The 16,049-nt window shown below is 32.9% G+C and overlaps 1 protein-coding gene across 6 annotated transcripts in view; it reads right to left on the bottom strand.

The window, feature by feature from the left end:
• Nucleotides 1-1,976: 1,976 nt before the first annotated feature.
• Usp25 (ubiquitin specific peptidase 25) overlaps nucleotides 1,977-16,049 on the bottom strand; it is a 111,278-nt gene continuing 97,205 nt past the window's right edge. For all 6 annotated transcript variants that reach the window (XM_048346401.1, XM_048346400.1, XM_048346402.1 and 3 more), the window contains 6 exons: nucleotides 9,648-9,826; nucleotides 7,508-7,586; nucleotides 5,285-5,364; nucleotides 4,345-4,468; nucleotides 3,055-3,250; nucleotides 1,977-2,579 (listed from right to left, as the gene is read on the bottom strand). In XM_048346401.1, coding sequence (XP_048202358.1) covers nucleotides 2,407-2,579; nucleotides 3,055-3,250; nucleotides 4,345-4,468; nucleotides 5,285-5,364; nucleotides 7,508-7,586; nucleotides 9,648-9,826 — 831 coding nt within the window. In that variant the 3' untranslated portion in view covers nucleotides 1,977-2,406. The remainder of the gene's footprint in view (nucleotides 2,580-3,054; nucleotides 3,251-4,344; nucleotides 4,469-5,284; nucleotides 5,365-7,507; nucleotides 7,587-9,647; nucleotides 9,827-16,049) is intronic.

Raw genomic sequence — 16,049 nt, forward strand, 5'->3', positions numbered from 1 at the left:
AAAGTTCATACCATTTGAAGTTTCTGAATCTGTAGTTTGGAGATGGGGTTCAAGAATTTTCTGTTTGGGAGCTGTGAGTATGGCCTAGTGGCAAGAGTGCTTGCCTCCTATACATGAAGCCCTGGGTTCCCCTAGTACTGCATATATAGAAAACGGCCAGAAGTGGCGCTGTGGCTCAAGGGGCAGAGTGCTAGCCTTGAGCAAAAAGAAGCCAGGAACAGTGCTCAGGCCCTGAGTCCAAGGCCTAGGACTGGTTAAAGAAGAATTTTCTGTTTTAATATACTTTCAGATTCTGTTGAAATTTTTGAATAGGAGATCAGACCTTGACAACTACTAATTTTGTATATGATTATTACAGTACTTTAATGAATGTGATCAATATGAGAAGGGTAACATAGGTTCACTCAGAGCCATTGGTCTCCTTAAGCTATATATTTAGAAGAAGTTCCTAGAAGTCAGGTTCTATGTATTTGGACTTGACCCTGAGTTATATCAAATGTAATTTTCAGGGGTAAAGAGAAAACTCTAATAATTCAACAGTGAAGTAGTTATTTAAAGTCAACTGTGAATGGACAACTGAACTATGAAATTCTAATTCTTAAATTTCTAGCTATGTAATATTTAGCCCAGCAAATTATATTAAGAAATGCCACAGACTTAATCTTAAAACGAGATTAAGAACCAATAAAATAAGCTGTACCCCAGGTTTGGGGAAAGTTTACTACTTTAAGTGATTTTAGACTTATTACAAGATTTCAGATTCATTACTAAGAATAAATAACCTATTTTTTTTAGTATAATGTAAAGATATGCCTGGATATGTTCTCTGAAGGAATAATCTCCACATAGTAGTTGAACATGTTTGTGTCTCAGCAGTCAATTACACACAAATATGAACAAATTTACCACTGTAATGATACCTGTTAAGTTTATACTTTTCCTTTAAAACAACAAAAACCCCTTGAAAACCAATGTAACATTCTACACACCAGAGAAGATAAATTCCAAACCCAAATACATTTTGATAACTAGAATGAGCAAAATGTAACTTAGTAACAGGAACCGAACCAATGCTTTGTCACTATCACATTAATAATACAATGATATCTTTATAAAGACTGTCACATGATAGATTAATATTTTCTCTTCCATTATGAGCCTTCTTATGAGACACTAAAAGCCTTAATTTAGTGATGCTATAACAAACATAAACACAGCATGATATATATATATATATATACTCTGCTAACAAAGTATCATTTATACAGAAACTTTCATAAATTCAAAAATAGATATGATTAAAGGTGACAATTATATTCAAAGTATTGATTTTGATTTTCATTCACAATATTTCATTAATCATAAAATGGTTTCATCTACAGGATATTCTATAGTTTTTTCTTTTTTGAAAAACATTAATTTAAACAAATGAAGATACTAGCTTCTAGTAGTTAAATAATATCAATTTCATTTCACAGAATTGATTAGTAGCAAATATTTTCAAAGTGGTATACAATTACAAAAATATAATTATATAATGCTAATATTGTACTCCATTATGAAGAATATACATGTTTGTTGTACATCTATATGTACATGTGCATATATACACACATATTTCTTTTTAAGTTTTACAAATAGCCCTTATTCAAGTACTTCTGTCATGTTTCTTTTGAAGTAATCACTTTAATATATTAGTTGTAAAAACATAATAGGTCAATCTAAGAAAAGACTAAAAACTTCTCGGTAGCTTGACTTATAAATCAGTGCTACTTTCAGTGAAAACTTGAATCAATCAAACTAGGGTTTAGACTCCATGTTAAATTCAACTTGCTTAAAAATATAGCTAAAATATTTATGTGTCAAAGTTAGTTGCCAATATCCTACCAATACAGCAAAATAAGAAGATAGCATAATCCATTTATGACCTAATACCAATCCCAAGTTCATAATATACCTGCTTACAAACACATAGGTAGTCATAAATAAAACTTTATTCTTTCATTTCATTTACAAGCTATCAAATAATTATGTATCATACACAGTGTTGAACACTTAAATGGCTTAGTCATGGAAATATCCAGACTGTATGGAAAGCTGTTGATAAAAGATGAAAGCGAAGTAATACTGTAATAGAAGGGTGGCAAAAGCAGTTTTACCATAATAAAAGCAATTGGGTTGCCATTGTTCATCATGTCTGTTAAAACAAAGTCTGAGTGCCATGCAATTCTCAGCTTTATTGTGTATAGTCTGGCTAAAGTCTGTATAGACATTTTGTCTTTTGCAGTTATTAAAATAAAAAAGTTAAAAACTATAGCAGCAACAAGCAAACCCTGTGACAGCAAGGCAAGGGTTAAGAACTAAAAAAAAAGTTTATACAGTGTGTTTAGGGAAAGAGTGTGATGTTTATCTTCCATCAGCAGGCGTTCGACTGAGTGACAACATGATTCGGGCAAATCGCTCACAGAGTTCATGTGTGGAATATGGAGGTAACTTCGGGGGCTCATGGAAACCTTTAATCTCCGAAGAACAGTCAAGCAGTTTTGGAAGAAAATCTGTCAGCTTTTCTTGGAGATTTGCTGCAAATAAAAATAATTAGATGAATCAGGCACTGGTGGTGGCTCACACTTGTAATCCTAGCTACTCAGGAGAGTGTGATCTAAGGATCAATACTCAAAGGCTCCCTGGGCATCAAAGTCCACAAGACTCTTATCTCCAATTAACCGCCAAATTGCCAGAAGTAGAGGTGTGGATGAAGTGGCAGAGCTCCATCCCGGAGTGAAAAGCTAAGGAACAGTGCTCAGGCCCTAAGTTCAAGGCCCAGTTCTGAAACATACACACATAAAATTAGATGCATGTTAACAGATCACTTATCAAGTGATTATCTGTAAAGTGATCCATTAATCTGCCTCATTTTGAATGAGATTGAGAATAGATGGCAACAGCAATGTATAAAAACATTATGGAATATAAAAGTGGCAGTAATCAAAGAACTATAGCCTAAGTACTTTCATCCTCATAACTCAGACACCCAGTAGCTTTATTTAAACTTACCTTCCATTTCTTGTCCTAAGTAGGAACACCATCGATTCCTCATATCTTCCACAGCAAGTATATCTTTCTCTTCCATTTCATCCACCAATAACAGGGGTAAAAATGGAACAATAAATTCATTCATGATAATCAAGCCATTGTTTACTTCTCGGTCCTCTCCAGATTCAAATAGTTCTGCAGCTTGCTCATTTAATTTCTTAATACAAAAGAAATGACCAAATGTTATTTTTAAATGAAAATGATAGTTTTACTTCCTTTTGTAATCAAATAAAAATACCTGTGCATGTTAATGCTAAAGACAACAAAGTGAATTTGTTCACTACCAGCAACAGAACAAATAGCAGTACAAAAAGCACTGACTATTCTAACACCAAAAAAAAAACCCTGGTAAGTAAACAATATTCATAAAACAGCAACAAAACCAGAAGCAAAAATAGTAAAATCATAACCATCAAAAATGATGAAGACATTACACATTAAAATTGAGTGGCCTGAATTTCTTTCTCAAAAAAATTTCACCACCAGAATCACCTGATGTTTTAAAATTACTCTTCAGGCATATAATCAATTTGTGTAGGTTCAAAAGATAAGCACTCATTCAACAGATTTTTTGTATGTGTTTTAATAGGAAAAAACTACAACTTGAGAACTCACAATATGGGACAGAGCAAAGTTAATAGGTAGCTAAGAGGAAAATGTAATACAAATTTTTTAAAGATTCTATGTGATTCTATGAAGTTTAGCTCACTCAAGGATCATCAACAAAGTACTCATATCCAGTTATTGAACTGGTATAAAATTTTCCTAAACATAACTTTTGAAATCTGTAACAGTAGTAGTACAAAGTGAAAAAAATTGAGTCAAGAACCATCATCACCAGGTGCAAGATAGATAAACTATATCACAAAGAATCCTTAGACATTATGTATGCTGAGTAAGCCACAATTCATAAAGTCTTAGAAACTGTTTTCTGAAATATTTCTTCATGAACTATTCAGTACTTTCTTGCCTACCAAGAAAGGAGTGGTCACGTGATGATGAAATCTAAATATATAATGAGAATAATCGGCTCTCATTTCAAAGGTATTTCTGGTTTATCAACCTGAAGGATCCATACAGGAGAATTAAAGAATTTTGACCCCCTAAGAGAACAGAGCCAGGGCACAAACATCACTCTGACACTCTGTTAGAACTTATAGAGTCACTCACTTGCACACGTGTCTGGAAAACTTGCCCAATATAAGAAAGAAACCAAACAAACACACACAATACACAATGAACCGTACTTACTAGTAAACATTCTCTTCTATAATGAGATAACAATTCTTCATCATGTCCTCTGTATGGGCCCTTGGACAAGAGCTCTTTGTTATTCTGGTAAGCACAGATAAGGAACAGCAAGGAATCTATATAACTTAAAAATTTAAAGACAATGTTAGAATTTCATTTCTGTAGACACACTCAAATCTTATAAAGCACATTGTATATATTCTTAAATTTGAAATAACATTTACAATGGATGCACCAAGGCATCTTTTGAGCAATAGTAACATCTTAAGTTATGCCTTAAATTAAACTGAAACAGCAGCTAGAAAATAAAAACCAGAAAGAAGGTCTTTGCTGAAAAAGACCATTATATGTTCTTTTGTTACTTAGTTTTCTCTTATTTTCTAGTTGTGCTCAAAGTTTAGGCTGGTGTGAAAGCCTGCTACGTACTTGTTTAAGAACACAACATTTTTTCGTGAAACAAAGATTAGGGTTCTGTGTATTATAATCACAATATTGTTTGGTTCATGAAGACACTTGTTAGTGTGATATTTTTCCATGTACAGAACCCACTTTTGTCCTTGAGAAACAAGTAAGACACAGGACGAAAATCCATAGGAAATGGGATAAACAATAAAGAAAACGTTCTTCTAAACTAGGAAAGATACTGGGATAAAAACAACAACCACAAAAGTGTAGTTACCCTAAAAGTCTAAGTCTACATTATATTAATACAGTTTAAGCCTAAAATGTCCTGATGTTCCAGTAAGTTTAAAAGAATAGATGTGAGCCTGGAAATAAACGTATTTTTTGTTGTTGTTTTGTTTTTCAAATTGTTATTATCAAACTGATTTACAGAGAGATTACAGTTTCATATGTTAGGCATTGGATACATTTCTTGTACTGTTTGTTACCAATACAACTGTTTAGTACTTTAAAAAAAAAATCGTCCACTGAGCTTTACCTTTCTCTTTGAAAATTTTCTAATCCAATTATGAGATACATAGTGGTTTCCCTGAATTTCTTATAATCTTGATGCCACTCCTGTAGGCAAAAGAAAACATTAAAAATACAATGAAATTATTCACAAAGTAACTCAGTTATGATTATCCAATATAAGAGAAATGAAAAACTCAAAATTAAACTCATACTTAGTTTTCTGACACAGACCACTTTTTAATATAACAATAGAAAAATATCAAACACTGAGAAGTTAAAGATGCAAAGAAAATAAAAATGTGAAGTCAAGAAGTCATTTTTCTTGTACTGTCTTGAATATAAATTTATATTACACACATACAGCAATTTTATAGATTACTTTTATCGAAAATGCTTGGGATCAGGAGTATTTCAGATTTTAGTTTTTCAGATTTTGAAATATTTGTTCAAAGGAAAAAAAGACAAAAACAAGGAAATAGTTGATCAACCCTAATTCAAAAATCCAAAAATTTTCATTCTCTAGAAATGAAAACTTTTAGAGTATCATGTTGTCTTTTAAATACTTTTAGATGTTAGAGTACTGCTGAAAATTTATCTCCATCACATTGAAAGAAGTTTATTACTTCAACTGCATCAAATTTCAAATGCTTAATACCAAATTAAAGTAACTGAAAGTAAATATTACTCTGCATTTATTTTTGTTGAATGTATGGCATCATTAAATGTAGCCGACTATTTAAGAGATGGTGACAGGGTGACAAGTCAACAAAATTAGGACTTTATTGACTTGCTTAACAAATTAAACTAAAATATGATATAAAGTTAAAATCCAAAATAATTAATAGAACAAAATTTGAAATGGTAAAGCTTTTATAATCAACATGAAACAATAGGTGATTAGCCAACTATGATCTTGCTTATAGGCTATTTTACTTTATAATTTTAATAGTCTCAATTTTAATTTTTCAAGGCACAATTTTGATGTTATTACATCTTTAATAACAAAGGTAAAATTTCCTCAACCAGTAGCTTTGATAAAGAAAACGCAAATTTAAACCACTACCCCCAGATATCATTAGAATTGGCTTAGAAGTTCTAAGTCAGTAAAGTTTTCCTGTAACATGATGAGAGAAACATTTTTTGGCTATATAGATCCTGCAATCCTAGCCAACTAAGTTTTTGTGAGTAGTCAAAGATAGCAGGTAGACCAATCGCTACATTCTAATAAACTTTGTTACAAAAGAAGGCAGTGAGTTACATCCTAGTACATAGGCCAAAGTTTACTAACTCTTGAATTTAGAACATGGCAAGGAGATAAGGAATATGAAGAACTCCAAATCATGTTACTTAAATACTCATGTGTTTTAGTGGAACTGCAGTTAGAAACAACATGGGCTCTCAAAATACAAAACAAAACAAACTACAGGTAGAGTTCAATCTTTTGAAGCAACCAAGATTGCAGAACTATATCATAGTAAAAATCAAGTCCCAGGTATGTAAATCTTGAGGGAGAAGAAACATATAAGATCAAACCCCCGTGAAAGACACTATGATTTAGGGCAATTATTTGCTAAAAGATTCGCTCCTCATATACATGCAGAACCATATCCTTTATATCCTTAGCTCCACTCCATATGTACATATCAAAGCTCTCTGGTCAATATATTTCCTTTATAGTAAATAAAGCCTGACTTCTAGACAGCTTTAGGCAGAAGTCTTTCACAATGAAATGGATCTGGTATATAAAGTGAAGAAGAAATCCAGTTTTATTTTATTTCCCAGAATTCATAATGAAAAACATTCTTATCGTTAATGATTTGCTTCCCATCTCTGACACATGTTCATCATTACTCTCTGGATTAAATCCAGTTAATACATGCAAAAGGCTTAGAAGAATGTTTTGTATATATAGTAGGCTCTTGATAAATATTAGTTGCTACCATATGATATCAATTTCAAAATTTTAACAAGTTATACTATTCAATTAGAAAAGTTCAGTTTTTAAAAGTATATAAAAATGGAAAAAACACAAAACCCCTTTGGGCTTTGAACTTTTTAGCATGCATGACATTATGCCAAATTAGCCCCCAAATCATTTACGAAAATATTAATATCTTGGTCATGATTTAGACATTGAATTTTTATATCACCCATGGAGCATTCAAGCTCAGTTATAATGAAATGAAAGGAGTATCAGTGAGCTGCAGAATATCTTAACTGAGAGTCAAGTTTTTCAAAAGTGTATCACCTCATATTCCTCCACATTTACTTCTTCCGGTTTTATCATTTCAAGTTTAGCTTGAGCGACTTTCATTATGTTATGACACCTTTGAATAAAAGAAATATATTTCTAAATTAAAATTCTCTAAAAATGCAAAATGTTATGCAAAACTAAGCTACTAAGCACACATAAAAATGAAATCCACCATATCTGAATAATACTTGGGAGATAACTCTCAACTAACCTTAAGTGGCAAATGTGATTTATATGAAACAAAAACGTTGGGAATAACAAAGGATGTAAAATAGTCATTCGAATTCCAAGTTATTATGTTGTAGTAACATATGCCTTTTAAACTCTAAGCTCTTATTAACACAGTTTTACATAGAGAAATACTAACCGTGTTTTTTAACAACATCTCTATTAAACAAGCTGAAGAGACAGTGTATCTTCTTTTCCCTTGAAATGAATTTATTTTTAAATATTAAAGAGCTCAAAATATCCTATCAAAAAACCCTATCATGTCAGGTGAAAATAGAAATTTTGATGAATGTTATGATTAGAATCATAGAGTAAGAGTCCTTTTCAATTGTACTGCTGAGTCCTCTGTAGTGACATGTATTAAAATAAGCGATATCAATGCTATGACTAGTCAGAGCCAGCATGCATTGAGCTCCCAACTGTCTACCACATATTTTTCAAAAACAAGTACTTGTATGATTTCATTTAATTCTAAATTTCACAAGAGACACACAGTGAGGCATCAAATGATCCCAATTCGTGTTACCCTTATGTTTTCCTCCATTACAATTTTTAACTGAAGCATTTATAAAAGATAATCAAGAAAGATAATCATTTATCTCAGATTAAAATAATAAATTAGAATGAATTCCAAAACAGGATAATTGCTCCTGTTACTAAAATAACTCTTCAAAAGATTTTGAAACTTAAGATGCAGGTTAAATTGGAGTTTAATGACTCTTATTAAACAAACTTTAAAATAATGGATTCAGTTTTTCTTTATGTATTGTCAGTTGTGGAGCTTGAACTCAGGTGTGGGCGCTATCCCTGAGTGTTTTTACTGAAGGCTCTATCACTCTAAGCTACAGCTACACTTCCAGTTTTCATTGGTTAATTGGAGATGAAGCTCATAGACTTTCCTGCCAACGCTGGCTTTGAACTATGATCCTCAGCTCTCAACCTCCTGAGTAGCCAGGATTAGAGGCATGAGCCACTAGTGCCCAGCTAAAATTTAACTTTCATTTTATTTTTTTAAATTTAATTTTATTGTCAAGGTGATGTACAGAGGGGCTACATTTACATACATAAGATAATGAGTATACTTCTTGTCCAACACTCTTACCTCCTCCCTCGTTTTTCTCCCACTTTACTTCTCCTTCATATACTCACTCCCCAAGTTGTAAAGTTCATTTCTCACTTACTGTCTTGTGAATATCACTGTAGCACTGGTTTACCCTTTGGCTTTTGTCTCACCATTCTGTTGTTCCCCTTCCCTCCCTATTTTAGATAAATGTATATACAATTCACAGGGTACCAAAATCAAATACAGTGACAACAGGGGTGGAAATTTTAAGAAGAAAATAATATCTGGTCACCCAGATTAATTTAACCATTCTAATTTCTCCTAATGTCAAACCAAGCTTAATTATTTTATTTTCAAAACTGAATAGAAATTTTTCTTCCAGCGATTCTTCAGTATATTTTTCTCTCTGGTGTTTTATTTGGAATATAAATCTTGACATGTTGTAGGATTATCACATTTGGGATATTATTGGTATCTATTAGGTAGAGGTGAGTGACATTGCTAAGTATCCTACAGCCACAGGTAAACCCTTACAACACAATTTACTGACTTAAATTACCTGAATTAAAGGTTGGAAAATCATATTTTTCTCTAAATTCATGAATGTGCCCTTTTGACTTACAATTAAGATATACTAATATCATCAAAGTTATTTTCAGTTTATACTTTAAGAGCTCATAGTTCTAGACTTCAGAGTAATGACAAAACATTTACTCAAATTAATATGAAATGCAATGTTACCTTTATTAAAACTTTGTATTAAAACCTAGTACATATTTTGTTTGGGACTGTGAAAAAGGACAAATGGAACATATGAATTAGATAGTTTACCTATCACATTACCTTTCATCGAAACTCAAATTTCTGTCTCCAAATTGTTCTAGTAGCGTTTTCTCAATGATTTTCTTTGGAGCCTGGTTCTGGATAAAATACACTACTACATGATGTAAACGATAATCGGTCTCTGGTGGGGTGTCTTCCTGGGCCAACTTCACCAACCTCGAATACTCCAACTTAATGGCCTATAAAATATAACAAGAATGATAATTCTGGCTGGTTATAATCCTTAAAATCCTTTAGTATTAGAATTTTAATGCTTACATTCGAATGTCTTCCTTTTAGCATACTACAAATAAGGTAGCATATTTAAGAATGTTCCATGTTTTAATTATGAAGAACTTTCTGAATATGTAATCGCATAGGCTGTTCCTTATCACATCATTTTATGTATTGATATTTTCGACCTCAACATAGAAGTGATAAAATAGTACATTTAGCTTATGACATTACCAATATTGCAAAATTTACCAAACCCTGTTCAAAGTCTATATACAGGCAACAAAGGGACATACTAAGTTCTGACTTGCCAACCTTTCTGGCATCAGTTTCTGAATCTGAGGTTTAGAGTTGATATAGTTACCTAACATATCTTAAAAGCATAGTTATGTTACTACAATTAATTTTTAACCAAACAGTCTATAAGTAAGCATGAAATAGAAAACCCTGAAATGCAAAATGAATTCTTGGGTGCTTTAATAGTATATGAATTTTATTATTGTGGTGATAATTATTACATACTGTTATCATTATCTTCATATTTGTTTTTCCTTAGAAAAACAAGCATCTCAGAATAAGTATTTTGGAAGGTAAGTATTAATGCATTTCTATATATGAGCAAAATCTGGACAGTATGTGACTATAAAATGCTAGGCTTACACATCAAATACTCATGTACACATAAAGCCCACATGCTAATTTTCCTCTATATTAGGCTTATGTCTATACTCCAGAGCTATTCACCATAAAATATTTTGGTATAAAGTTTTACAAGAAAACTATTCTATTAGAAAGGTGTTTTTTTGGGGAGGAGTGAGGGTGGCAGTACTGGGGTTTCAACTGAAGGTCTCATGTTTGCTACGAGAAGCACTCTAACTACTTGAGTAAATTTTGTGTTTCAGATTAGGTTTTATCCTTTTCCTCTGGCCAGTCTTCCATCACAGTTCTCATACCTCCACCTCCTGAGTATAATTGAGACTGTAGGTACGCCCTCACTATGCACTTTTTATTCTATGGGTAACTTTTGCCTTCAAACCACAATCCTTTTATTAAGTGTACTACCACAACACCATGAAGAAAAGTTTTGTTCAATGTATGCATTCCTTAAGGACTATATCTATGTAACTGTGTTCAATTGAAGACATAAAATATAACACTTCAGTCTCATTTCATATTCCTCTTCAAATTGGACATCTTTCCACCTTGGTCTAGTTGTCTACCCATAAATGCACATGTCCTCCCCATCCCAAGGTTCTCTACACAAATGATATCCTCTCATTTATTCTCCATGTATCCACAGATGAGCCAACCTGGTTAGGAGAGTTCATGCCACTTTTATACGACTCCCTTATTATGAAGACTCAAGTAATTTCTCATTCTTTTTTGACCTAAGTAATTTCTACAGAGAATTTTGTTCTACTCTTCTAAAGAATGTCATAATACCATGTTTTAAATTTTTCTTGTAGCTTTATTTTTGTTTTTGTTTTTGTTTTTTTTTTTGGCCAGTCCTGGGCCTTGGACTCAGGGCCTGAGTACTGTCCCTGGCTTCTTCCCGCTCAAGGCTAGCACTCTGCCACTTGAGCCACAGCGCCGCTTCTGGCCGTTTTCTGTATATGTGGTGCTGGGGAATCGAACCTAGGTCCTCGTGTATCCGAGGCAGGCACTCTTGCCACTAGGCTATATCCCCAGCCCCTGTAGCTTTATTTTTGATGTAGCTATACCATACATGTTAGAACATCAAATACATAAACATATACAATACTGGATTCAAAAACTTACATGTCATTTACTGAGGTTAAAAAAAGCATACATTATTCTAAGTCTTCATATTCTTATCTGTAGTTATGAGAGAGTATGTTTCAAAATGTCTGTGACCTATCATTAAGAAATTATGTGCCAAGAAATAAAAAGAATACAACTTTCCTCAAGTTTCAGAGTCAATGAAATAATATTCTTTGACTATAATGCAAAACAAAGATAAAACTTAGGAACTTTAAAATATTCTCCTAATATGGAATCAAATTATCCACAAATCAGCTGACTTAGCATACTTAATGTATACAAAACCCCTGAAATAGAAAAATCTGCACAAAGGAGATAAACAGTCAACATAAATACTCACACACAAAATATTTATTGGGAGGTACTGACTCTTACCACAAAGCACATACATTAAAAAAAAGTATTACACTTTTAGCGCCATTTTGCTACACAACCATCAATAAGAATAAAATCTAGTAAATCCATTTGAAGGTAATTTGATAGTTTTACCAATACTAACATGTGTACACACTTTAAGTTGTCAACTATATTTTTCTATATATACACAATGGCCAAAAATATATATGTAAAAATGCTTGCAAAAATATTCAAAGTGACCTAGACCCACAGTAACAAACAGGGTAATCATGAATAATAACAGTTTTTAAGCATTCTTATGTGAAAACAATCTAGTGAGCTCCATATGGATTATCTCACTTACTTTTCAGATGTCTCCTTTAGGAGAAGAAACACTGGCTCTCATAATCTAACAAATCATCTAAGATCACACAATTAACTAGTGAGAAAGAATTACGATTGAAATCTGGATACACAACCATAGGGTCCATCCTGGTTTGTAGCTGGTTTGAGAAGGAACTTCCTTGACTAGAGCATGAACAGGCAGGTATGCTGAGATACTGATTCCATCAGCCTGTTTAGAAGGCGGGAGCTCCAATGTGCATTACGGATGGACATACATATCATTTTTTATACTTGTCAGAACATGGGATAAAGAAAATAGGATGCTCTTCTATGCAGATATTTAAATATATTTTGGTAAACTCAATAGGAAATAATGGAAAATGCAATACATTTATTAAGTCTGATATAAATAATTAGCCACTATATTAATTATATGAAAAAAGAAACCAAGAAAAAGAAGCAAACAATACAAAAAAAATCTCATTCCACCTTTTGAAATTATAAATGAGTGCTTAAATTTAAGTCAACTTGTTTATTTTTCTTCCTATGTAAGAAACATTAGAAGCCAATTGTATGTACAGTGGGAAATGAGGGGAAAAAATCTTGTAATCTATGTTTTGTTGTAGTTTAAATGGCACTTTCTCTAAAAAGCCCTGTAGTAGAATGGAAAACTCTTTGTTACTTTTAAAAGGACATATTCCCATGTGGGAAGAACTGTGAGTAAAAGAGATCTTATGATGGATTGATAACTCTTCCTAAAAGCAAGTCTAACTTACCAAGACCCATGTTTCATTCTCCAACACTGTTTTGTTGTTATTGTTGTTTTTTAAACTGATTTTGCTGAGAGTTTCACTAACTGATTTTATCACCAGCAAACTTACAGATACTTGGAAAGCTGGTATAGAAGTCAGTTTGAATATTCCTCAAAAAATTATAAACAGAGCTATTTTGGGATCCAATGATACCAGACTTGGGCATATACCTGAAAGGATGCAAATCCTGCACACTCAATTTCCATGGAAGCACTATGTACCATAACCAAATACATGTTAATGCCAAGATATCCTATATTCAATAAGTGGACCAAGAAAATTTGTTGTATGTATGCATATGTTTGCACAAATACACAGTGGAATGTATTTATCCACCAGAAAGAACAAAATAACATAATTTGTAGGAAAACGGATGGACCTAGGGAAAAAATCATAGTAGGTAAAGTAAGCTAGTCTCAGAAAAGTGAAGAGTGCATGTTTTTTCACATACATATTATATACAATAATATGTGACATAATTATATATAATAATGTGATATATATATATATATATTACAAAAAGACTGAAGTATGGCTTATGCCATCATCCTTTTTTGAACAATTAGCATACAGTTCAACAAAATGATTATCAAGAAACTGAAACAGGTCATGAACATGAGGGGTCAAGTTAAAAGGAAAAAGGCACATATATTCTGAAGACTCAATGTAAATAAACCTGGATCTAGCAAACTTGATGAGACTAGTGGGGAAGGATAGGTTAAACGCAGAAAATGATACCAGGTGCGATTGATTAAAGTGCATTTACACATACATGGACATGTTAAACTGAAACCCACCTGTACTGCTATTTGAAGAAAAAACAATCTAGTCTTACCTTACTTGGTACAAAAGGAACTCCTAATGCGCTAAGAAATACTGAATAAGCACAGAATTTAAAAGCTTTCCCTCAAAGTCCAAGAGTTCATGTGCAATAAACCTAAAGATTTTTGGGGGGTAATTGGCATGAATGAAATGTGAAAGAGCAACTTATAATACAATAGGCACTAAAAACAATTAGAATAAAAGTATGCTAGATCTAACGAGGGAAAATAGGGAGACTTTCATATTTCAGGTGCTATATACATATCTTATGAATTGGAACTGAATGATAATAACCAAAATCAACTGCTAAGAAAACAGAAGCCAAAATGAGAGAGACAGAGAGAGAATGTGAAAATGAATATGAGTAAAGTGAGTTCCCAGGTGATAGTAGCTATACTCCAGGAGTAAAAGAAAGCAACCCACATTGAAGCATGTTTGTATAATAGCTCTGGGAAGGGCTTCGCCACAAGATAAAATTGGTAAAGGTTAAAAAAGAGAAAAGTTAGAAAACCATGCAAATCAAACTAGGAAATGAAGGCCAAAGAAAAAAGCGATGTTCATAGCTTAGCTCAATGTTGTACAATACTGCAACCTTTCCCAATCCTTCCTTCTTTCCTTCTTTTCCTCACTATCTTCCCTTTAAAGGAGTAGATTTTTAGCATTTTGTATAAGATCTTAAGAGAAGGATGAACTTGTCCTAGAATAGTGTACCTAAAAGAAGAGTTGTAATTTAGTACTTTAAGTCCATATTCTAGAAAACTCTCTGTCCTAGGCATGTCACACAACTGCAGATAGAAGAGGGGCTGAACAGATAATGATGTCCTCTCAGTAATATACTGACACGTATTGCCAGTTTTAGCAAGCAAAATCTGTCAAATGTCACTCTGCTGTTTAGTTTCAGGCTCCTCAAGCTGATTGAAATGATCTATTCTACCAATTCTGACAAATAAAGTTGTATAAACTTTTTAAAAAGTGATTACACTAGTCCTAGCAAATTACAAAATGTTCACTGAGATAAGCTACTGTGCACAAACAAGACTTTCTTTTATATACTATGTTGTGTAACAGTGGCGGGGATGGGGAATTTTCAGAACACCAGCTAACTAAAACGTATAGGAGATCAAGAGGTATTTCTAGGTTTTTTAATGCAACAGTGACAGTCACAAGACCATATGGTGGAAATTAACTGTACAACTTCTGGGGGGTTGGGAAGGAAGGAAAATGGGAGACAAATGAGGGAAGAGGTAACAAGTTTTATAAGAATGTACTCACACTAAATTACATATGTAACTGTAACCCCTTTGTATATCACCTTGACAATAAAATTGAATAAAGAAAAAAACATAAAACTTACTTTAAAACACAACATGAATAAGTAGAAAAGGTTGAGTATGTTGGGCAAATCTAAATAATGTGAGAAAACCTTCATGGTACTTAAGTCCTGTGCCAGTAGCACACATTTGTAATCCTAGCTACTCAGAACACCGAGATCTGAAGATCAGATTTGCAGGCAGCATGGGTAGACAACTCTGAGAGGTTCTTATGTCCAATTAAACAGCAAGAAGCTTGAAATAGAAATGTGTCTCAAGTGGTATGTCACAAGTCTTGAGCAGAGAAGCTAAGCAACAATGTCAGGCTGTGAGTTCAAGTCCCAGTACCAGCAAAAGAAGCTCAAGGTGTCCCATTTGTAAGGAAATGGAAGGACTTGGAAAAAAATATACTAAGTGAAGTGAGCCGGACCCAAAGAAACATGGACTCTATGGTCTCCCTTATTGGGAATAATTAGTACAGGTTTAGGCAAGTCATAGCAGAGCATCACAAGGCCCAATAGCTATACCCTTATGAACACATAAGATGATGCTAAGTGAAATGAACTCCATGTTATGGAAACAATTGTTATATCACAGTTAACTACTTTCAATGTCTCATGTGTATCTGTAGCTTCTATTATTGATGATGTTTTTGTATCACCTTCCTGTGGTTGTACCTACACTATCTCTGTAATCATATCTGAGTATATTGGAAACCATGTATACTGGTATTGGAACTAGGAAATAGAAAGGGAATACCAAAATTGAGATTCACAGGGTAA

This window comes from Perognathus longimembris, chromosome 5 (genome assembly GCF_023159225.1).
Source record: "Perognathus longimembris pacificus isolate PPM17 chromosome 5, ASM2315922v1, whole genome shotgun sequence".
Classification (NCBI taxonomy): Eukaryota; Metazoa; Chordata; class Mammalia; order Rodentia; family Heteromyidae; genus Perognathus; species Perognathus longimembris.